A 23,927-nucleotide genomic window follows, 5' to 3' on the forward strand; every position below is an offset into this window, starting at 1 on the left:
GGGGTGATATTTCATGCAAGTCACACATTTCAGCTTTCTTTTTATTTTTTTCTGTAATTTTTACAATATGAATTATTCCTTTCCCACTGCCCCCCCCCACCCCCCCAGTATCAGTGACTTTTCCCTTTGCTGTGTTACCAACAGTCCTGYCTTTTGAACTGTGGCGAACAAGATATCATTTAACAGAAACTGAGACATCAGTGAGCATAAAAACACTGAGTGGTCGACATTTTTTTGTYCAACAGATTAGCAGAAAAGAGCGTTGTCCATTTGGCTATGGCTGCTGTCCTGAAAGCTCTGTGGGCTAAGCAAGAGGGAAAGAGGACCTCAATATAAGAATGTCCATTAACTCAGAAAGCTTCCCTTCTCCTGTTTGCCCTTATTTGCATGTGGTCTTTATTTTGAAGAAATTTATAYATATGTTTAGCTTTAAAATATCAATTAAAGTACCAGCATCGCTGAGTTCTTGAGACTGTCAATGCCTTATTTTTTCAGGATGAGAAACTGTAGCCACTGCACAGTGCTTAGTATTGGCATTGGTGAGAGCATTACAGAGTAATTTTGCAGAACTCTGGCATTTCTGAAAGAATATATTTTTTCCTAGTCCTGTTTCTTTGTATACCCTTTTCTTGATTTCATCTTTCCTACATATTTTAATCTGAGATTTTGACCTTTCAGCTGCTTCCCGACTGAATATGCTGTTGATCTGGGAAGCAAATCTTGCATGCTTGGCATTTTACTATTAAAATAGCCTTTTTAGGCAGTGATGTGAGGAGACATAAAGATGGCCTGGTTGGAAAGGAAAATTAGTGAACAAAAGATATTGTCTGCTCTATAAAACTGACAGAGAAAGAAACTGTGAGCCTGGGGACCAGACCTTTRAACTACTGAAAAACATCCTTGAAAMGTGCAGCTGGCCTCTTTGAAGTGTACCCAAGGTACCTAGAAACCAGAAACATCCACTGATACCACTGATAAGCACAAAACAAGGAGACCATAACAGCAATTTGTCATGTGAAGCTGGAAAACAGTCTGAAAAAATAAAATAACTCTGATGGAACAGAAAACAGCATCCCCAAYTGGCTGTGAAAAAGAAAAATTAAACCACATCTATTAGCTGCTCATGCTCGACTCCCTCTTATGACTGTGTGATATAAAAATGACTTAATGTTTATCCARAAATAAGCCTTAGAACTTTTTGGTTGAATCCCACACAACCTTTCTATGAGCATTTGGGCTCTCCTCAGAAACACCTGGCTAAAAAAATTCTGTTATGTGGATCATTTTGGAAATGGGRCTCTGGGTCTTACCATCTGGGTGTGTCCTCCTCTCTTTTAGGAAGGGTTGTTTCCCCAGGTTGTTCCCACCTTTTGAGGTGGTTTRGTTGCTTTTGAAATCTATCTAATTCACTTCCTATCAATAGCATAAATATCAATAAAAATAATCATAAAAATATCTGCTGTTATATCACTGATCAGTTTGCTTAACTCATGATAAACTGTAGTTATCTAAAACAGTATTGTTGACTGCTTGGTTGCTGCTGTCGTTGGTTGTACCACAGTATTGATTGATGTTATTATTGACTGACACCACGCTGTTGTTTGATAATATATATAATTGACTGCAGATAGTAATTTGTAATAACTTGATATATATTCATTCATATTCATTTTATTTACCATAGATATGTTTTCTAGTGGCAATTTTTGTGGYATTTRTGGTAATMTSTAATAAAGGAAAGAAATTTAGAGGGSAAAGCTTTCATGTCCTTGTGTATTACAGATTTCCACAAACACACAGTCTTATCTCTCCACACCTTTTTTAATAATCACTCTACCAATACTGCTTCCATAAKGAAACCAAGTTAAAAAGGATTCTCAATCCTTAATGATTTTCARGAGAAAGTGTCAAATGTTCTTGTTTGGTGTTGAGAACAACTTTGCTTTGGTGTCAGTAATTAATTTTGCATGCCAAAGGTAAATATTATTTGCACTTTGTGAGATTTCATCATAAAGAAAAAAACATCTGTGTGTTACAGCGACATTGTGGTGTGTTATTTAATTTTTTTTGTTTTCTAGTTTATGTGAAAGTTACAAGTTGACATGGTCAGAAAGTCTAAAGGCAACTGGGCCCTATTAGAAGAGCACATGTTTTGGTTGGTGTCTAAATTAAAATAGTCTTGCAACTAATTTCAGACAGAAGCTGTGTCCCTGGTGGGGAGTGTTACTTTTCTCCCATCACACCCTCTTCACATGTCTGTTCTCAAGCAGAGATGCAAACTAGCCCCTCTCCTGGGGAAGCTGCACAGCTTGTCTTTGTCCAGCTCCAGCRTCACAGCTGGCAGTGGGGACTGATGTCTACAGCTATAGGAAGCTGTGCACTTAAAGACAGTGCTTTAATCTGTGGGTCTTTGTTTAGGATTTGGACAAGAAGAGTTGTTCTTCTTTAAGTCTGGATAATTGGGAATTTGTTCTAGTTTTTTTAATGGTTGGGGGCTTTTTCACAAAAACAACTCCTCRCTGAAAACTAAAAACTTGATAATTGAATTGCCAGTGTCAACATTGTTTGCTAGTAAATGCCTKGGCTTCATGTGTTGATCTGCTTGCTGAAGTGATCAGTCATTTTTGGGAGGAATTCCCTTCAGTATTAAGACCTAAAACATCCTGTTCTAAAATAACTTGATTTTCCCTTTTCTGAGTACAGGAGGTATGAGAACAGGGGTGATTCTCTGTTTTAATTTGACAGCTAAAATTGTGTGATTTGGCTTTCCTGTTTAATCTTTTACTCCTGCTTGGATAGAGTTTAAAAAGAAAGTAAAAAGGGCTTATTGTCAACTCCTCACAGCCATGAAATTAGGCAAACTTACATTTGGCAGTGCAACACAAGATGATGGGAAGGGGGGTGTGAAGGTTTAGAATATCTGCTGCTTCAACTCCCTGCATGCTTCAAAAAAWGTGCAGAAAGATTGACAGCCATTCCTGAACTGACTAATGTTACTTAATCTTTTTTTCATCATATTGTTTTGTTATGATATTGGTTTTTTTTTATTTTATTTTATAGGTCATGCTTGAAGCAGGCTGCTTCATGAAATACAGATATTTTATTGGTGTGCTAGCAGAAGAGGAAGCTTATGGTAAATTCTCTTTCCTTCAAAGCTGGAATTTTTGTACCCTCCATTTTCCTAATCCTGAAGTTGCCTCATCAGTTTTGATGGGAGTAACTCTGTCAGGAACACACCATCAGCCTGTGAGACTGACAAGCTGGAGGAAACTGTAACAAGAAATCTGGAGTGTGAGGAGAATTTGATCCAGTTCAGTGTAATTTGATATTTATTCTTGTTCCCCTACAGAAATACTCCAAAATTATCTGCTTGGGAAAAAAGAAATATGTGAGCTTACATCTGTACCTGATGGAAACCATTACTTTGCATCTCTTAGAGAGTAGGAAGGGGACTCTGTGAAATGAAGCCTATTGTTTSCTGGCATCTTTTTGTGTGTCCCCGAAGTGCAGTGTCAAACATTAGGTTTGTGTCACATTGGTGACTTTTTGCCCTGTAGCTCTTTGCATTGGGTTAGCAAGGAGATTATGGTGTTCTCTGCTTCTTCCAAGGATTTATCTGCTTTGCAGATCTCWTGCAATGAAATAGCTGGGGAGAAAAGGGAAGGGCTTGTTTGGCAAAATTGGTCYATTTAATTAAAATTATGGCTTTCGGGGAAAAGAATAAAAGAAGTCAAAACAACTCCAATCCTTCAGTTTTCCCAAAGAGCATTCTTTGTTACACTATTTAATGAAATAATGCATTGTTGACTGAAATACAGCCTGACTTGTAATCATTCTAATCTGCTTCAGAACAGAAAATGTTAAAGTATGGATATCTGGCTTATACAGGATCCTGTTCCTGGCTGAGCTACTCAGAGCAGCAGTTAAAACACGTTTGAATGATYGATTTTATAGCAGTAAGATTTTAAATGGGATGTGGAGTGGGAAATGGTAACTGATGATGATMAATTCTCACTTCTTGCTCCTAAACACTTAAAAGTTTTGTTGGACTGACTGAAAATGTATCATTGCAGGTCCATTTGGGGAGATAAAAAGGTGGGCCTAATACCATTTCAGTGATTTTCAAARTAAGGCAGAGTGTTACACTCAGTTTGTGATTAAGGATATACCCCAAAAATAAGATAGAAATGGATGCCTCTTTGTTGGCATATTGTGGGTAACAGGGAGTTTGCTTGGGCACAGCAGTGTTGGTTCARGCAAGGRGCTTATGCACATAGGGATTCTCAGRGARTRATATGAATTAATCAAAAGCATGATCATTAAGAGTGGTRATGAAAATACATAAAATCTGTGCTTGGATAGCTATGTTGAGAAGCACAGTACCCTTAACTTTTGGTGAAACACGATACCCTTAGCACGTGTTAGTTTCATGGATGAGAAATGGGGATGTGTTCTTGAGAGTCAACACAAACCTCAAAATTTGATAAATGCTTGTTTATTCTAGAATTTCTTGTTGCCATCACTTTGAGGGATCTCTGAAACTGTCAGCTGGCTTCCTTCATAAAGCAGCATCCCTATTGCCAGAGAGAGCTGAATGTGCTTCATTTTTTGTCTCAGTTTATTGGTGTCAAATAAAGTTAATAAAGCTGGGATTTAYCTTTTGGAAACTATACACCTTGGTTTACCTAGAAAAAATATTGCCAAGTTGTACGGAAGTTTCTGGATTAGAAAAATTTATTATTTGTTACAGTTAGCTGGGTCTGAGGAGTTTGGTTCGCTGCATGTTACTGATATATCTGATCATGTTTTCTGATGGTTTCTTCTAGCTACTTGAAAGGAAAAAATAAAAAGCTTATTTTAACTATGTGTAAACTAATATTATTCTAGATGCTGTGTGGTGAAGTTAYTTGGAGATGTATAATTAATTGATGTAACTTTGCTTACAATTGCATACCAAGGCCTTAAGAGAAGGCCAGGTAATGCCTAATAAAAACTTGTATTGAGTGCTACTCTTCTATATTTTATGTCTTGAACAGACAATCTGGGCCCAGTCCAACTCTTGCAGGTCTATGATATGGGCAGTSATGACTTTGCCTCTGTATCTCTCCCAGACGTTTCCCCCTTCTACTACTGCATAGTGCTGCATTGCAGGAAAACAGGAATGGTGTGGGAAAGCTGAGGGCTGATCAGTGAAGATAAACGWGTTTCCGTTGATTTATGAAACGCCATCGCTGTTTTATTTTCAGAGTAGGATGAAGCTTACTCACAAGGGAGGAGAAGTAACAAGAAAGTTCCTTCTGTAAGACAGTGATGCTAAAATTGTAAATCCTAGTTTATGGATTCGAGTTTATGGCCCCATCAATAATTTAGAAGTGATCTATTTCATGTTTCAAGTATGCATACAGGTTCAAGGTAAAGACRGGTGCTTATTTACAGGATGATATTTGCAGATTGAGGTTTATACAAGAAATTATTGGCCCGCACAAAATAACTGTGAATGTATTTTTTTTCTGCTGCAGTACTCTACTTTCTATTTCAAACCATTAGATTAAATATCTCTCATATGCATTTATTGACAAATATTGGTTTGTTCCTTCTTTAAATCCTGGATAATGAAGGCAACAAATGTTGATCTATTTCAACCAAGAGCAGTATTGCATATGACTAAAGCAGATGTATTACTAAGAATTTTATCCTGTATTTCTGTGCCAGAAATTCAAGTCTGCAGGGGAACCCCACTACTAGGATTTTCTTCTAGAAGATTTAAAGTGCCTTTTATATCCAGGGAGAAAAGCCTGTTAATGTTTTTTAATGGATATTTGGCCAAAAATAAGCTGGAAAAGGAGTTATTCAAACGAAAATATTTGAATGAAAATGAATAAGTGGAWGGAAGTCACTCCTTTTTATTTTGAAATGTTGCTCTTTTTATTGCTATGGGTCAGAGTCTTTGCCCCATATGTTCACTGACATATCACAGCTGCTGACCTACTCTGGGTGCTGCAGGGCAGCACAAAGCTTTCCTGGGATGCCATATATCATGGAATGCYGAACCAGAAACTCTGTGAATACAGGATGGCAAGGACTTGAAGAGCCTGCAGAGGAATTATGATGTAATTTTCAGATGATTCATTTTTTATAGAAAGAAAAATTCTCCCTTGTGTGGGAGTGAAATGCTGCTTCAAAAACTCATTTAAACTACTGCAATTCTTTTTTTGTCAAGAAGATTTTCTGCTGAAAATTTCAGGCAGCCACATCCGTGTTTTAGGGTGCTTTACTCAAGTATGTGCTGCCAAGATATATTCATTCCCACAAAAGACTCTGCTCTACTTCCTGCAGGTCCTGATCTGCTTGGTTTGAACCTAGTCTGGTTATTGACAGTCATTCTAACTGCATAAGTGCAGCCAAAAGTACAATACAGACAGAACAGCAATTCCAACTTTTCATTTCCTTTCTATTTCCTGAATTTCTACCACTTCATAAAAAATTTGCAGTTTGACAGAAAAAAAAATTCACTAAAAACCTTCACTGTATTTGATTCTTATTTCTCTTATCCCAGATGTTGAATGCAAAGCAAAAATGGGAAATAAAGGAAGTAATACAGTGGGTCAGTAAACCAGCTGAGTTTAAACCCTTATGGATTAAGGATTCAACTTTTCCAGATGAGGATATGCATATCCAGGTGGGACATGCAATTGTTTCAAAGCTTGGAGGTTTCATATTTTATTTCAATAATACTACAGTGACTCCAGTCAGTACTGATGTARTGCTGATACTGTTCCTTCACATATTCAGAGTTCAATTTGAGCTAGTGATTCAGAATACCATTAAATGTATTTGCTACAGGATCTTGATATAAATTCTGCACTTGTATATTCCCTTAAGTTTAAATAAATAGTTTCTTTCTTAAAAAAATACGTAAAAGGACTGTAATGTTTGCATAAGGAAGGCAGCCAACATTTAGTATAAAGTGGGAATGGACTTTTTTTTTTAAATGTGTGGTTTCCAGTGAAATTAGAAGTTTGGTTCAGAATTTTGCTCCCAACATGCTACATTTAGCAGCACTGTTAAAACCCCAGATGTACAGTATGTGCATTTCTTTACTGCTCCACTCACCCTGTTATTTTTTTCTTTACATAGAAAAAAAGAAGTTTTATAACATGTGTTACATTTTCTATAAAATAAGTAGAAAACAGTGTGCTGAAACTACTATTTTTCTATCCTTTGTGCTACTGAGTAACTCCACTGGGAATTCAAAAACCAGAAGCAAGTCTTGAATGTTTGTTATTTCTTTACAGGCCTTAACAGTGCTAGGAATTGGTGCAGCAACCAGAGAACATGTGAGTATATGTATAAGTGCTTTGGGCTTATTCCTAATTACTGTTTGTTTAATGAATCTACTGCATAACCTTTGGAGCAGTGCCAAGTCTCCTTTGAATGAAGTTAAATACTAAAGCTGAAAATTACTTGGTCTCTGTTTCAGCTATTCCCCACCAAGGCTGCTTCTCTTGACCTTTTCTCCCTGGTTCATTCTTCCCACACATAATTTCTGTCAACAACCTGGAAATACCAACTTTTTTTAAAAATTATTCCTCTGAAAGTAATTGCTCAAAATTCATATACTTACATCAGCAAGAAATAAGAAAGAGTGCATCCTGTGATTGTGATTGCCACATGAAGGGTAGAGAKGCAAGGTACAAGTCCCTGCTGCTCTTTGAAGCGTACTGCAGGTCCATGAGACAGCTTGGGTAACATCTGAAGGGAGCAGCGTAGGCTGGAAAATGGGATCTGTGGAGCACCAAAGGGCTGATGAAGCTGCTATCTGCTGTAGCCCGAGGGTAATTATCCAGCTCCCATTTTCATTTTGCTCCGTGGGTTTGGTGCTTCAGCCAGTGTTTTGCTCAGCACAGCAGTGCATGTGTAGGCACGACTTTGCTAATGCCTGTATGAAGGAGCAGGGTTTAGAGTGGAGAGGTTCCAGGCTCCTCTAATTGTATCAATTCTATTTGTGCTGCTCTAACTCGGCTCTAAATATCAAAATTCCATGAAAGCATGCTATTAGCAAGCTGTAAGTCATCCTCTCAGTGTCACCAGTGGCACTGCCAGGGGTGCAGGAGGGCTGGGGAGCCAGGAGAGGGGCTGGCAGGGCGGGACTGAGGGAACAGCCGGGACTGAGGGAACAGCCAGAACTGAGGCTATCAGAGGAGCTTAGGGTGCCGAGACAGCTCTGAGGGCAAACTCTGTSCCAGTGACAGGGACCAGGGTCAGACAGAGCCCAGGGACTGCCAGGCTGCCCATGGTGGTGAAGTCGGGCCCAGCTCCAGCTGGGCTCAGCCTGTGGTTCAGGGTCYGGATCACAGGTCCATGGCCCTGCACAGGGACAATCCCTCCTGGGGTGTGACTGGAGCTGTGTCCTGAGCTGAGATGGGTCTGAGGGCAGGATTGATGGGGAAGGGCGGCCAGTGAGGCTGGGCAGASCCAGCGGGGCTGCTCCTGCCCTCAGTGCCCTGCCTGGAGCTCCCTCCAAGACTGATATGTCCTCTCACCCAAAAGAGAAGTGGGCTCTGATGGGATTTCCTGAAGAAGGATTTAGTTGCTGTGGGGTGTAGGGAGCATTTCAGGGGACACAGAGCAGGGCCATGGAAATGAGAAAGGGACAGGGATTGCTGGAGCCGGGTAGGAGACTCAGGCACACCCTGAGTAGGGTGGGGGCCAAAGCAGAGATTCTCAAGTGGTGCCTGAAGAGCATCAAAGTTCCCCTYGTGAGGGCTTCACTCAGCTCAGGGTTTGGGCAGGACCGGTGCTGGTTTTGGCTGGGGTAGAGTTGATTTTTTCACAGTGGTGATTAAAGGGCTGTGTTTTGGATTTGTGCTGAACACAGGGCTGATAATATAGAAATGTTATTGTTATTGCTAAGCAGGGCCTATACAAAGCCAAGGCCTTTTCTGCTTTTTGTACTGCCAGCCTGGCAGGGAYGTTGGGGGTGCCYGGGAAGYTSGGAGGAGACACAGCCRGGACAGGTGACCAAACTGACCAAAGGGATATTCCAGATCATATGGTGTCATGCTCAGCATATGAARTGGAGGAAAGAAGGAGAAAAGGGAAGTTTTGGAGTGATGGCATTTGTCTTCCCAAGTAAYYATKATGTGTGACAGGACSCYGCTCTCATGGAGATGGCTCCCTAYMCACAGGAAGCAGTGAATTCATTTCCTTGTTTTACTTTGTTTGTGTWYGTGGTTTTTGCTTTCCCTATTAAACTCTCTTTATCTCAAACCATGARWTTTCCAGCTTTTTCCCTTCCAATTCCATCCTCCCAGCCAGGCTTGTCTTCAGGAGCTGGGGGTCAATGTGGTGGCCCCAGCCTGAAGCACTGGGCASCTCCCTGGGGACAGGGATGAGCAGAGGCCAGGCAGTGAGGAGAAACCATGGTCAGACATGGCCCAGCCAGGATGGGGTGTTGGTCCATGGCTGGACACGTCCACAGCTGTAGAACAGCTGGAGGCAGGTATAGCTGCCATGCAATCCAGGCAGAAACTAAGGCCSGTGGGCAGAGGGTGTGAGCTCCAGATGAGACTGGTCATAGGGAGGTCTGTCTGCACTCAGTGTTCTGTCTGACCTTAGAAGGAATTTGTCTGGTATATTTGCAGCTATTTTAAAAGGTTGAAACCTGTCCTTTCCCTCATTGCTAGCATTACTAGTAAGTTATTGCCATCAGCTATATTTAAACACTTTTTGCATGAAATATTTTAATGAGCCTGAAGACCAGAAAAAACTCCCAGATAGATCATAAATAGCAAGGTGTCAGCAGACAGGCTAGTACTTTTTAGAATACCAGCCTTACTTTGCCAGATTAAAGTAAATTGATTTTTACTGAACCCACCTTTTTGCCAAGTATTGACACCAAAGCTGCAGAGCCAAACAATGTGAATTAACAAATTCTCGGTTCTCTGCAGCAACTGTAAACAACAGTGATAACATTAGTATAATTTCTTTGCTGCAAGTTTCCCATACCAAGCCCTGCTATAAACATATTTAATTGTACTTCTCACTCTCAGCTGTTGTCTACCAGTAAATAGGACATTTTATTTGCAGAACAGGATGTTTTATGATGGGTTTGAATTACCCATTATAGCCTTGCTTTAAAAATTAAAGCTCAGTCCTGAATTCTGGCTTTACTTGATGTTTTATATRACCTTTCTCTTCTTTTAACCATAACATTTGAGAATCACATAAACATTTAATGTATTTATCCACAGAATTCCCATCTGAATAAGGGGAATACAATTATCTGTACTAGAAACATGAGAAATTAATATGAGGCCTGAACTGACTGAACAACTCAGTCAAGCTCCAGACAGGAAATCTGTAGCTAGAAATTGAATCCTGACTCTTATCCAAGTGTATCTCAGCTACAAGACCATCTCTCATCTGGCTGGACTGGTCTCCAGGAGGAAGAATGATTTCCTACAGCATGATCACTGCTATTTTCAYTTTAGCTATCTCAAAATGGGAATAACACAGGCACGCACATACCAAAGCTGTGCATCCCAAGCATGCTGAATCCTGTCCCCAGAGTAGCCCAAGCCTGTGGACACAGGTGACCAGAAGGGTGTGAGTAGGTGCCTAAAGGAGCCCAAATGCTGAAAAGATTTTGAGGCAGTCTATGAGGCAATTATCTGGCAGAGCTGCGCAATCAGTTTGTGCAAGCATTGCATAACAGTCTCACTACAAACTCAGCCTGCTTTCATGCACATTAAGCCCATGTCCTTGGCCTGGAATGGAGCAGCCATTTTCACTTGGCATTTTCGCTTCACTTTCGCTTATGAGATTCAACATCTGGTTAAGTGGCAGTAATTTCCAAACTCAATCCAATATAACTATGCCCTTTGGCACACATTGATTTTTATTCAGTGTACCTCAGTTCATTGTGTAAGGTGTAGTGTTMTTGACATTATAAGTTGATTTTTAATACCAACAACATCCTTGAAGTTCCTCCAAATTCTCATGTGACCTCTCATTTAAACTTAAATCATTTGGATTTATGGAGAGACATAMAGGAGAGGCATGTACAAATGCTTTTAGTATGAGTTGCCAGCAGCTCCTATGTTAATTTGGGAGTCTCCGGGTCTTAACTTTCCGTTTTTTCCCTTACAGTGCCACAACAGAGTGATATTTAAACATCTTCTACAAGCCAAGCCTTGAGTYATCTCCAAGTTGACAGCTGCAGACTGGGAAGTGTGAATGAAAGCTTGTCTGTGCTGCGGATGGCCAAAAAGTTCCGGAGAAAGGCTCTGCAAAATGCAGCAGCAATGAGAAAATCTTTCCCCATCCTTCAAGGCAGTCTGATTAGTTTCTTCAGCTGTCATGCTTCTGATTTCTGAGCATAAGCTTGCATGCACTGTCATAATTTTCCTTGTTTCATGTCATGCACCAAAAGACTTTGAATGTCTTGGTGTGGCACAGTCATGTCTAGTATGGATTTGGGGGCCTCTTCAGTTAGTCCTGCACTTGATAATATTTGATCATATCCAAGGACCTGAAAGGTCTGAAAACAGGTTTGTTACATAAAAAAGTTCCGGTAGCAATTGACTATGGTGACTGCTAAAAGGCTGTCATAGCATACACTTGTGTTGTTACCCCACAAGCCCATATTCTTGTGGGCTACAAAGAGTAGTTAGAAGGGTGGTTTAAACTTCAAGCAGGTGAATGTGAACCGTTTGTGGTTTTAATAAAGGCACTTGAAACCTGGGTTGTGTTCCATATTCAGGCACTTCACAGGTGCCAGTCACTATGGTGACAAACTCACCAACTCAGGCTCATTAGAAGACATGATTTTGATGGCTATTCAGATAGATGTTTGTCTTAAAAATTCAGCAGTTCTTTCTTTTCTGGCCCTTCATCTACCATAATCAGATAACTAATATTCTTTGCGATATTGAGGTAAGGCAAATTTTGCAACATACCATATCAGAAATAGTACGGATTACAAGAGCTTGTCTAAGAAGGTAGAATGTTGAAGCTGATATTTGACCAAAGTGGTAAGAAATTCCATTGCTATCTCAAAGTTATTGAATGGCCCTTGGAAAGTGGAGAAATGATACAAGGATGCATCTGGAAGAGGAATGACAGAAGAAAACTCTTCAAGTCCAAACGGTGAGGCAGAATGAGTGTAGCAGTCAGCAGGGCAAATATCAGACTGAGAAATGCTACGGGTATGCCCAGCTGGTAAGGAACTGACTTCTAATGCTGCCTGTACAGCTCTAAGTCATCAGCTGGGGAGTGTGAGGCACTGAGAGCTCCTGGGACAGCTTAGTCATCAGGAAGTAAGACCAAGAACACCCCKGTGTCTCAGTAGGCCTATGGGTCCCTTTCACTTCTTCTCAAAATTATCTAGCAATGTCCCATGTTTTGTCTAAAATAATGCTCTGAATATGGCCTGCAGTCATATTAGTCATCTTAGCAGCTTGAACAGTGTTAATATTCTGCAAAATTCCTTGAGTACCTCTTGTTTAACTCTATATATTAAAATCTTCAAATATTTGTATTTTTGCATGAAAGCTCCTAGGAGTCTCACACTTACAAATTTTAAAATGTATTTTTACTTTTACTCACACTGAATTGTGCTGTATAAAGTCTGCTTTTTACATCTTTCTGATCTTTTGAGCACCATTAACCTTCTTAGTTTTTAAGATACAAGCTTCAAGTTCAACTTGAATAGCAGTTCATTGTGCTGGTAGTTAATTGTGCTGATAAAGGGAAACAGTGAGGTTGTAGTTAATTCCTATAACTAAAAACTAGGAGCTCTTCCAAAGCTAGAGACTGGTCTGCTCATGCATGCTATGTTTATCCATACACCAACCTCCTCTGTAATTTATGAAGAGAAGTAAATGATTCCCATTCTGAATTCCTTYCCTGGCTAGGTATTCCTGTCCTGGATATAAACTGATATTGCTAGTCAAGCCCTGAGGCCAATGGTTKATTTCACATCCTCTCTAGCTACACTTGCTAAAATGTCCTGCAGAATCCACCTTATCTGCAGTGTTACATAAAGTGGTTTCCAGCAAAAGGAACTTAACTTGCTAAGTGTAGGCAGAACTGTTAAGTGAATTTGCAGCTTAATCTGTTTCCTTGTACTTCAGAGGACTGCAGGAACACTCAAGAACCTTTAACTTACAAAAGTATGCACATGGTAAAAAGTGGCTGACAACCTGCARCTGGGACATACCATTAATGAAAAGATAACATTTGGACTATCTGAACTCGGAGACTTTAGAATAAAAGCCAAGTAGAACTGAGATGGAATTTATTAAGAGGAGCATGTGACACAGCTCTCAGGTGTTAGTAACAAGAAGGCTGCTACTGCCTCTGAGCTCACCAAGCTGAGAGAAGACCCACAGTGTTGGCTATTCAGTGTCCATTTAATGCAGTCTCAGAAAAGGATGAAGTTTGACCATTCCAAGCTTCTACCAGGATCTAAACTGAAACAGCACACTGGTCATCTCTCTTCAAGGATGATGGACTACACTGTGTATTAAGAACCTTTCCAATGAACAGTGATATGTTTACTTTTGGTGTACTTACAAAACAGGCAGACTTTTTTTTGTGCAATCTTGTTGTGTTGGGTTAAATGTCAGGAAAAGAGAGTAACTTTTTGTGCTACAAAAAAAATTAGTCTGAACATCAGTTATCAGTATAAGAAAAATTAGTATAATTATATTCACAAATTATTTTTTATACAAAGTATGCTTTTGAAAGAGGTGATCAGTTTGGTTTAAGAAAGATTCAATAGTCCTCTTACACAGGMCCCCAATGAAAAGCACACTGATTATTAAATTCTTAGATTTATCTGAAATTGTACTAATTTCCATTATTTTCCAGTTTCCTCACTTTAAAATTTAATTTTAAAAAAACTATGCATTTTTCTCATGTTCAAATATGTATTGAGTATCCTATGTCTGAATATTAACCTTCTCACAACTGAATTCCTGAAGAGGAATTTTATAAATTACTGCAGAAGTTACRAAGATAAGGAGTTGAAAGCTGAATTCTGCTACAAATTATGAATTCCATTCCTAAAAATACTGTGCTCTCTAGGTTTTWCTGCTCCATGCTGCAAAATTAGTCCATATGTTTGTGGGATCTGGTTTTAAATGGTGACAGACAGCTGATTACTAATAGTACCTGRTAACCTCTGTTTACAGCTCTCTTTTATTTATATAAAGATAGTCATTCATGTAGGRTTGGGGAATTAAAAAAATTGCTGCTACAGAGACAATACGCAGCAATGTTACAATAAAATATTTTTTTCTTCCTGATTGTTCATCTGTGAAGATCATGGCAAGTTTGAGTTTGTTTTTCCTTGCCAGATCTTACCCTCCAWGACACTTTGCTTTCCAACTCTTTTTTAATACTAACTGTAACAAACCACACCAAAATTAAATAAGCATCATCCCCTCCAGAAGGTTTTTTAAAAAAAGCTTTATTAAACATACACTCTTTAGAAATGGCCACTGGTAACTGAAACAACAAGTAGAAAAGCAGCTCACTAACAACTTAAAACTGTGTTAACATCTGCATAGGACATCAGGAATAATCAGCTRTCCTGTACGACTAAAGGCAGTTCTGGTCTGCAAGTACCTATTCCTTTTGAACTTTTATTCGTCATATGAATAAAGCAGATATCTTTTGAAATATGTAAAACCCTCACCACATTAGAGAAACTAAGTAGCTTAGGTGCRTTTCCACATTAATATTTAACGTTGGTTTATAGCATTAGACTGCCATCTCCATTTTAATAGGTGGATGAGGATTATAACCTTCAATCTGAAAATCTTCTGCCTTAAAGTCACTGATGTCTTTAATGTCACGAAGAATTCTGAGTCTAGGGAAAGGTCTTGGCTCCCTCTGAAGCTGAAATAAAAGCAAGCTTTTTATAAAGCTATATAAAGCTAATACTTGAAAGCAGAGACTTTGTATTCTCAGTCTCAAATCAGATTACCCTATGTAGACTTTCCCTTCCCACCAAGAAGATACATACTAAGAAAAAATCAGATTACACTATGTAGGCTTTCCTACAAAAAGATATATACTAAGAAAAAAAAAAAATCTAATACAGTTAGGTAGAACTTACCTTATTATTTTCATAGAGAACAGTAGCATAAATTTCAAGTGAATTCCCTGATCATCCAAATGAATTGCAAGCACTTTCAGGTGGCAAAGCAATCCTGTCGGTTACAGATTATAGTCCTTCCAGAGGAAACTAGAAAAATCTGACCCAAAAGTGCATCAAATGTGCTACAGTTTCTCACAGGACCCTTCAGGTCTGAATCAATAACTTTTTCTCTGGATGGTTTTGAGTCGTATTAATAGTGAAGTCATTCAGTCTGAGCTTAGTCTAATCAAATCAAATTTTGATTTTATTCTACTGCAACAAATTACTTCCTGAAGAAAATTTAGCCTTTCTCAGACAAATAGTGACACTGTTTAACTCTGTGAATTGCTAAATTATCCTTTTTTTATATAGTACAAACGCATTTTATTTTGTTCTATCTGGATTGGGTGAAATTATTTTCAAAGCCAATTTTATTTTCAGATTCTGGACTTATAACTTGGTTCTAGTAGTACAGATGTACATTTCAATCATGCTTGTACTTTATTTCTGTTTGCAACCTGGATTGAACAGATGTTAAGAAAATACAGGATAGAAATGAGAAAAAAGCCACACAAATTAATATCTGCAAAAGGATATTTACAATATCAAGATAATGTTGCATTGAATAAGCACTRTGGAAGATAGAAGAATACAGAATAAGTACTTACTTGAATTTTTAGAGGCTCCACATGGTTCAGATATACGTGAGCATCCCCTAAGGTGTGTATGAACTCTCCAGGCTGAAAGAATGCAGAATACAGGTGGTTTTCAAACAGTCAAGTTCCAATAAAGCAAAACATTGAAAGCATGTCCCACAATGCTTGCAGTATTGATTCTCAGCATCTGCCTAGTGTGGAATTGCATCCTTGGACTTGACCCTTTCAGTATCCTTGAAAGCTTTGAAGGACATAAGCTTCTCTGACTAATGCATAATTAATGGAAAATATAATGAAATTTCCACTAGCTTAGAAAAAAAATTATCTTTGAAATCCTGCTATGACAGTAGCTTTGGTAAAAGAGTGAAGCAAGAGTGAGCTGCTCACCAAGACAGAAACAGATGCAGCAGTGACATCCAGCTTTTCCACTCTACTTTTATTAAGTACAACTGGCCAAGTTGGCTTCAGAGCAGTTGCCTCTGTCACTGCTAAAGAGCAGTAGGGATGTCAGTCACAGGCAAGCATCCAGCTTGCAAGTTGTGTGACTTAGCAGCTCTGAGCAATCTAATTTAACTTGGGGAAGTTTTATCGGCTCTTTTACCAGCCTCTGACCAATGTAGATCAGCACTCAGATATGAAACACTGAAAACCACCAAAGCCATGAGAGGGCTTGACTCAGAAGCAACAGTTGGATGTTTTCACTTTTTCAGTACCTTGGACTCATTCCTGCATTTGCTGTGAAGTCTGATTCTTCCCTATTTCCCTGTTTTAAGCAGCTCCCCTTCATGTTGCTGGTAGCAGGAAGATTAAGGCACAGAAGGCCTTTCTAGTATGATTTTTTACATGCCCTAAAGAAAAGGGCTTTTCCCTTGTACAAGATTGTCATGCATTTAAATTTCTCTGTTAAATTACAAAATATAGCTCTGAAGTCAGGGCAAGAGCTATTTGAGCACATATGACCACTCTACATCATCATCTACAGTAGGAAATCAAAGAAATACTCATCTGAAATTATAGCTGGAAGTTAGGTGGACAGATCATCCAAATTAGAACCTTGGCAGCAACTGCTGAGCTACTGTTCACTTCCAATAAACACATGCTATGAAATCTAATCAGTTGTATGTCACTATCCCATAAAGACAAGCACTCAGCTCAGATTTCTAAGAAGACAGTAAACAGGTCAGTTTTGATACAGTCAGAACCTGGAGGATCCTCTGTTTCACATGAATTTAAAAATTCTTACATGACAGATTCTAACTGCCTATTTGAACCAGAGGCAATTCACATGAAATGAGGGCAATTCACATGAAATGAGGGCAATTCACAGGGTCCTTTTTTTACACATATTTCAGCAAGATTTCTAACATTGTGTTCATTCCAGTTTTCCTTGGACATGACATGAAGAGTCTTATCTTTATCCCTTACTTCTCAGACAAAAATAAATAAAATTATTAAATAGCCTACCTTCAGCCCTGTGACATGGGCAATCATGTACGTGAGCAGAGAATAGCTGGCAATATTGAAAGGCACTCCTAGTCCCATGTCTCCAGACCTCTGATAGAGTTGGCAAGACAATTCACCATTTAGAACATAGAACTGGCAAAGGGCATGGCACGGAGGCAAAGCCATCAGGGAAATATCTAGGAATTGCAGCACATAAGGTGGGGAGGGAGAAAACAGTAACAGCATTAGTGTGTTATGAATGTAGAAAATGCAAAACCTAAACAAGCATGTAACGAGACACAGTAGAGAGCCAAATGCACGGTCATTTTGTTGCTTTTTCTCTTGTTTATAAGCACCTGCTGCCAAAGCAATTAAGTCCAGGTCATGACAAGCTGTCTCCTGGGTTRTATGACCAGAAAGTCATAAACAGATATTCCACAGAACAGATTTGTGCCATAATGCTGCACAGCAGTTTATTTCTACTCACCTTGGTGAGACAGTTGATTTCCCTAAAGGAAGACATTAAGAGTAAAATTAAGCATATACCCTAAAGCAAATTCCAACTGCTTCATCTTACTCTCTCTCCATTGCAAAGTGCTTGTTGAGATATAAAAGTAACAATCAATTTTAAAAAACCCACAAAATCAGAAGATCTTCTGAGTGTTTTTCTACACTTAAAAAGTGCAGACAGTAAAATTACAGCCTGGCAAGGAAAATTTTCACCAGATATCTTCTGAGAATGTTTAACCTTGAAAATAACAACAATAGCATGTGGCATCCATCCCCTTTCAGACACCAGTGGAAAATGCTGTGTGATTTTTTGGAGCACACATCTATTAGTGGTGAAGTTAAACATTGTCTTGCAGTAGCTCTTGTTTAGAAGTTCCCCTACAGAGTGAATGGATACCTGTGTATAAACAGACCCTATCATTCATATGGTATAGGTTCATCATATGAACTTATGTTCAAGGAGAAGATTACGATGCAAATAATACTTTTGTTCTCTAGTTTTAAGCCTTTTAAGTTTACAACAGATTACATGGCTAAAAGACACACRCATCGCTTTAATATACTCTTCTTTGGTTTGTTTGTTTAACCTTTTTAAAATAAGAGTTACTGTCTGAAAAGACTGCATGTCAAGAACACTGATAGCCAGGCATATTCCTCATGTTAACCTGGAAAGAAAAAAATCTGAAGAAACCATTCATTATTTTTGAGATCTGAACATGAGAATTAAGTAGAAAGAGAATCAAGATTACAAACACTGGCCATTTTTCTTGCACTCCTGTAGTTTTATAAAGAATAAACAAGGACACCAAGTGGATCTGAATGTCGACACAGGAATAGAACATAACTTAGCATACAGCAATACAATGTGCCACTGCATTCATTTTACATCAGCTGTTCAATACCTTTAGGATTCCAAGCACACATAATAATTCTTCTGTCATCTGGATTGGTTTTGATCGTTTCAATCACTTTTTGCAACTGATCAACTCCTTGGTTGGAGTAATCTGAAGAAATATAACAAATAAGGTCCAAATGAGATAGATTCAAGTCATGGTACTTTTTTACTTCCCAGCCCATGTCCCACTGAAAAGTGATACCCAAATGACAACCTCTGAAGGTAATACTGCAACYTTAAAAGTGATGAATTAGTTGGCACCCTCTAAATATAGGTTGTTCTTCGTCTTTCTTAGGATGCTCTAAAGCCTGTGAAATTACTCTGATGGTACTTTTATTTGTCTCCTCAGTAATTCTGTGTGCTTTGAGTACCTTTAGCACCCACCAAAATAGGGCCATTCCTGTTTAGAACACCTTATTTCATTCTCAACAACCTGACATTTTTAAAGACSAGCGAAAAAGTCTGCATAATCACTAAATCCCAAGAAGCAAAAGTTACAATACAAAAAAACTAGCTGGAGAAAGCATGATGCTGTATCACTCATGATAACTTTTACATAAATAAGAGCTGTACTGGAATAGGCTAGATATTACCTAGTCATTCATGGTATTTAAACTGATTTGCTCATTGCATTTTGGATTAAAATGCCTTTCCAGATGTTCAAATTGCATGCTACAGTGGTCTTCCTTATTAAAAAATAAAATAAAATGCCCAGACCAGTGAACAGGGTGCCAGTATTCTTTACACACTCAAAAGGAGAACGTTTTTGACAAACGAATAAATGCATGCATCCAGCACTCACAAAATCATGTATGAAAACTAAATTTCCATAGCATTTAGTTCCAGAAGGGAACTTTAATCATGTGTAGCATGGGATATTACATTTCACCCAACAACACTCACAGGCTGAATTTTAGGCTCAATACCAGGTATATAAGAAATCTGCTGAAATTAACTGACCATTAGAATGGATTTCAGAATAAAAAAGTCATTAGTTGTTAATCATTGTCCTGACTCATGCCAGTGAATCAGCATGGCTGTTTGCTACTTTTTCTAATAACTCTTATTGCAACAACACCAAATTTTGATTACAGGTAGACYCAAGCTGGCAAACAAGGTAGTAATACACAATCAGCATCTCAGGGAACTCTTCTGCCAGCAATACTATGCCAGAAGCCTTGTCAAATGGTTATGTTATTTCCTGAAGCTAATTACCTATCTATTAGTAATGCAACCTAAGGAAACCTATTTGCAAGGAAACCTATGGGAATTTACCTTGTTCTTTTTTTCCATACTATGTTATGCCTCAGACCTTTTAAGTTGAGAAAGTCGGTAAGTTTTCATGTATGTCAACTCACAATTTGCATCATTTGTGTTACCATAAATCTGTATTCTGTTAGCAATCAACATATCAATACCAAGTCTAATATCTGCAATTAATGTAAACTTCAATTTGAGACTGTATTGAAAACTAACAAAACCTCCCCCCGCCCCAAAACCAAACAAGAAACCCCACCATAACTAATCATGTTGTTAAAAAATGACACCACATAGTGACAATCTGGGTTTTGACCCCTTTTTCTTAATGGTAGTCCTCTACAMATTTTCTACATCCTCTCCTTTAAGGGACTTAGAAAAGAGCAATCAGCACATTTGACAGTCAGTTTACTGRACCAGTTCCACTGAAAATACCAACAGGTACTGCATCACATCACAACTTGTCACAGCTGTTTTGTCCACAGCACATCAGCTATGGAAACATCCTTCTTTGTTTCAGATGCAGAATGGAAAAATTTTTTTTTCACTGCCTCCAGTGAATGTAGTGCACTTATGTCAGTTCTTTCCAGTAGAACAATTTCATGGACCCTGCACTGGTACACAGAGATGGCAGCCTGTGTTATCAAATAATCACTGTTATCAAATAGAGCTAGCTCAGGTTTCTGGACTGCAACACACATCCTTCCTGCTATCAGCAACCACATATGCTCTAGGTAAAAGAGTAACAGTGTGTGCCTTACRACTCATCTGTTCTACAAATACCAAACTATAATATACAAAGTTATATCTTTCAGGATAATTAAGATTGAGTAAGACAAAAAAAAAAGTTAATTAATGCTCTTAAACACTGTTTATTCTGTTTATCAGTTTGCTGTGAATGGTTCGTTAAGAACAGTCCATTCCACAGAGACTTCTGGAAGTGATGTGTCACTGACCAATCAAGATTGGATTTGTAAGCGATTACCTGTGTGCATATCTTTGTATTCTGCTCCAAAATGCCTCCACTGGAAACCATACACTGGTCCTAAATCACCTTCCTCTCTGGTGCTGAAACCCTGCTTATCCAGGAACTCACGTGACCCATTAGCATCCCAAATCTTCACACCTCTTGCAGAGAGCTCTTTGGCATTTGTAGAACCCTACAAAACACAGTGAGATGTGTGCCTCCAAATTCCAGCACAGAGAATCCACTTATAAAAGATGAACAGTGTAATCAATGTACTGGATGAGCTTTTTGACACAGACAGAACAAAACATAGGATGGAGTTTGAAGTGCCATGCTGTTGTTGTTTAACTCCGATTCTCACACTTTGTGAATGCTCAAACAGTACAGCCTCAAGGTCAACTGTGGAATGYCATTTCCTAGGCACATTTGCAGAGAACAAGATGTTACTTTAGAGATTAATRAAAGTAGACTAATAAAAAATACATGGCCCGGGCACTATCTTSACCAAGCCACCTATAATGTGCTTAAGGTCTTAAAAATCCTTTTGTTAAAATAACAAGAAAGAGAAAATGACCCAGAGAAATGTCACTGAATCCTSTAGCATGTCCAAATCAGCACACTCAAAAATCCAACACAGAAATAATGCTGTTTTGGGAAGTATCTAGTCTTTTACATTTGAAAAAAACAAAAAAAAACCCAAAAAACAAAAGCTTTTAAAAATGGATGTGTATTTCAGTCCTACGTTCAAGCAAATGGTTATGTAGATTTTCCTATACCTGTACAATGTCATAGCACACAGAGAAACACTTACATTGTAAGGTATTATCTATAGTTGAGTTTTATTGCACTAGCTACAGCTATTAGCTCTATTAGATCTCATTTTTTGCTACTAAAAAGCCTAGTATTTACATCAGTCTTATTTTGCCTGTGGTTCCTGGTTCCACACTGCTTGTTTCTGTTCAAATCAAGCTATCTCAATATTAAAAAGTAGATCACTCAATAGTCTGCTATTTCATATTATTCTATCAGATTAAAACACTGAGAAAAGAGACTGTAGTAGACTTTAGAACAGAGGAGTATATTCAAATCAGCAGAAGTCCTCAATATTTCAGACTATCATCTCCCTTAAAAATAAGAAAATAAACTGTTCTGATTGCAGTSGTAGCAACAGTCTGCTCTAAAATGCAGAATGTCTTGAAGACAATGGCCTTCCACGTCTGGTCACACTATTAGGTGGCTGCACTTCTGTCATAGGAACAGCAGCATATGCAGTTACCCCAAATGCCTTAATCCACTCCCCACCGATTCGTTGTTTATGCCACGAATAAACATCCAGAGATATTTAAAAACGAACCTTGATGAACCACAGCAGCTCCTCCAGCACTCCCTTCCAGAACACTCTCTTCGTTGTGAGCAGTGGAAACTGATCTGGAAAAGAGTGTCGGAGTGTCAGAGGGGACCAGCCATTTGCCAGGATGAACAGACTTGGGCTTTTCCCCACAGAGACGGCAATGCCATCATCTGACATTGTGAGGGTGGGATATGATGTAGGGAGCTGGGAGAGGATGAGYAATTTCCATGTTCGGATCCCTCAGGCGGGAGCGGGACAGCTCCGGTGGGTGACCTTCCCACATCCAGAGCGGCTCAGGGGGAAGAGGGCAGGAGCAGGGCCAGGGGGCAAGGGAAGGCCGGGGTCCCGGCGGTGCCCACCTCGGAGGCTGTAGCGCGCCTGCATGCCGAACACGGAGATGGTGCCGGTGCCGGTGCGATCGTCCCGCCGGTGGCCGTGCTGCAGGATGTGCCGCACCTGCTGCAGGTACTGCTGCTCGCCGGGCTCCGGGCGGGCGGCGGCGGCGCTCAGCATCTCCCCGTCGGCGGGCATGGCGGCGAGAGGTTCCTGCAGGCCCCGCTGGGCTCTGACTGTGCGGCTCTCCCGCTCGGCGCAGCTGCCCCGAGCCCGCCAAAGGACGGATTTCGCGCCAAAGGACGGATTTCGCGCCAAGCGGCGAGAGGGGCGGGCGGGGCGGAGCGGCACCGCTGCCTCTCCTCCGGAGCCCGCCCCTTTCCGTTCCCCTTCCCCCTCCCTTTCCCCCTCCCCTGCCGATGACATGGGGTCCGTGGCCTTGTTGCTTCTGCCGCCTCCCGCCCTGGCCTCGCATGGGGCTGTTTCCCCTGAGGGAACGCTGGCCCGAGCACCTGGCCCGAGCCAGTGCTCCAAACCATACCGACTTGTTAAGGTTGGATGTTGGGGWGAGTTTCTTCACAGAAGGGTTGATCACATATCTGGAATGGGCTGCCCAGAGAGCTAATGGAGAGCCACAGTCCCTAAAGTTGTTTAAGGAAAAACAAGATGGCATGTGTTACCCTTGGGCTAGTTGATCTAGGAGTGTTTGGTCACAGGTTGGGCTCGGTGAGCTCAGAGGTGTTTTCCAATTTGATTGCTTGTGTGATTCTGTGACTTCGTTGTTCTCTAGTGGCACAATAAGCGCTCTCCAGGGTCATCCCATGCTGGAAAGTGCTGTTGGCATTTGTCACCTTCATCCATCTCCCTGCAGCTTCAGGCATCCCATTTCGGAGCTGAGCAAGACCAAAGCCTTTGGCTGGGCCTGGCAGGCCACACTCATCTGGTGCTGAATTTCCCTAGCCAGGATATCCAGAAGGACCAAAGCCTCGGGTGCAGCTCAGTGCCAGCCTCCCTCGTGTTCCTTGGTGTGGTGTCCCTGCAATTCCATAGCCCACTTTCCACATTCATCAGTGTCACCCTAACCTGCACTTCTAAAGCCGAGATCCTTGCATGTCAGGCGATGTCATCAGCTTCCTGCTTCATATTCTTTTGGCACATWTGCTTTCTCACTAAAGGTAATACTCATCACTTGCATTTATTGGGTCTGATTGTGTYGATCTCAGCTTCTCCCATGTCTCAGTGTCATTTTGCTTCCCGACCCCTGTCTGATTGCAGCTGTTCCCAATGTGGTGTCCTCTGAAAATTTTCTAGRTATAATCTCTGCTATCAGAAGAAACTGATGTGTCTCTGAATATTTCTTTGTTACT

At 39.9% G+C, this 23,927-nt stretch overlaps 2 protein-coding genes across 2 annotated transcripts; one reads left to right on the plus strand and one right to left on the minus strand.

The window, feature by feature from the left end:
- The first annotated feature begins 3,699 nt into the window (after positions 1-3,699).
- On the plus strand, positions 3,700-11,728 carry ENOSF1 (enolase superfamily member 1). Its single transcript, XM_057364888.1, is given in 6 exon segments — positions 3,700-3,932; positions 5,395-5,499; positions 6,557-6,679; positions 7,296-7,337; positions 11,152-11,188; positions 11,191-11,728. Coding segments are annotated over 6 exon segments (570 nt in total). The 5' UTR covers positions 3,700-3,857; the 3' UTR covers positions 11,379-11,728.
- A 2,512-nt stretch (positions 11,729-14,240) lies between these two features.
- Positions 14,241-22,836, minus strand: TYMS (thymidylate synthetase). Its single transcript, XM_057364917.1, has 7 exons — positions 22,587-22,836; positions 22,231-22,304; positions 20,895-21,069; positions 18,660-18,761; positions 17,269-17,444; positions 15,817-15,888; positions 14,241-14,907 (listed from the first exon to the last, which is right to left on the minus strand). The coding sequence occupies exons 1-7, from the start codon at positions 22,756-22,758 to the stop codon at positions 14,770-14,772; spliced, it is 909 nt and encodes a 302-aa protein (XP_057220900.1). The 5' UTR covers positions 22,759-22,836; the 3' UTR covers positions 14,241-14,769.
- Positions 22,837-23,927: the final 1,091 nt, after the last annotated feature.

The sequence above is a fragment of the Malurus melanocephalus genome, unplaced genomic scaffold, assembly GCF_030028575.1.
Source record: "Malurus melanocephalus ecotype Western Australia unplaced genomic scaffold, MMel_1.1 scaffold_44, whole genome shotgun sequence".
Classification (NCBI taxonomy): Eukaryota; Metazoa; Chordata; class Aves; order Passeriformes; family Maluridae; genus Malurus; species Malurus melanocephalus.

Bases quoted from the DNA above. Each gene is read 5' to 3' on its own strand.
- TYMS (XM_057364917.1), bottom strand. From the start codon at position 22,758: ATGCCCGCCGACGGGGAGATGCTGAGCGCCGCCGCCGCCCGCCCGGAG. The intron at 22,305-22,586 runs GTGGGCACCGCC...ACTCTTTTCCAG, and splicing joins GGCGCGCTACAGCCTCCGAG to ATCAGTTTCCACTGCTCACA. The intron at 18,762-20,894 runs GTAATCGCTTAC...ATATTTCTTCAG, and splicing joins ATACAAAGATATGCACACAG to ATTACTCCAACCAAGGAGTT.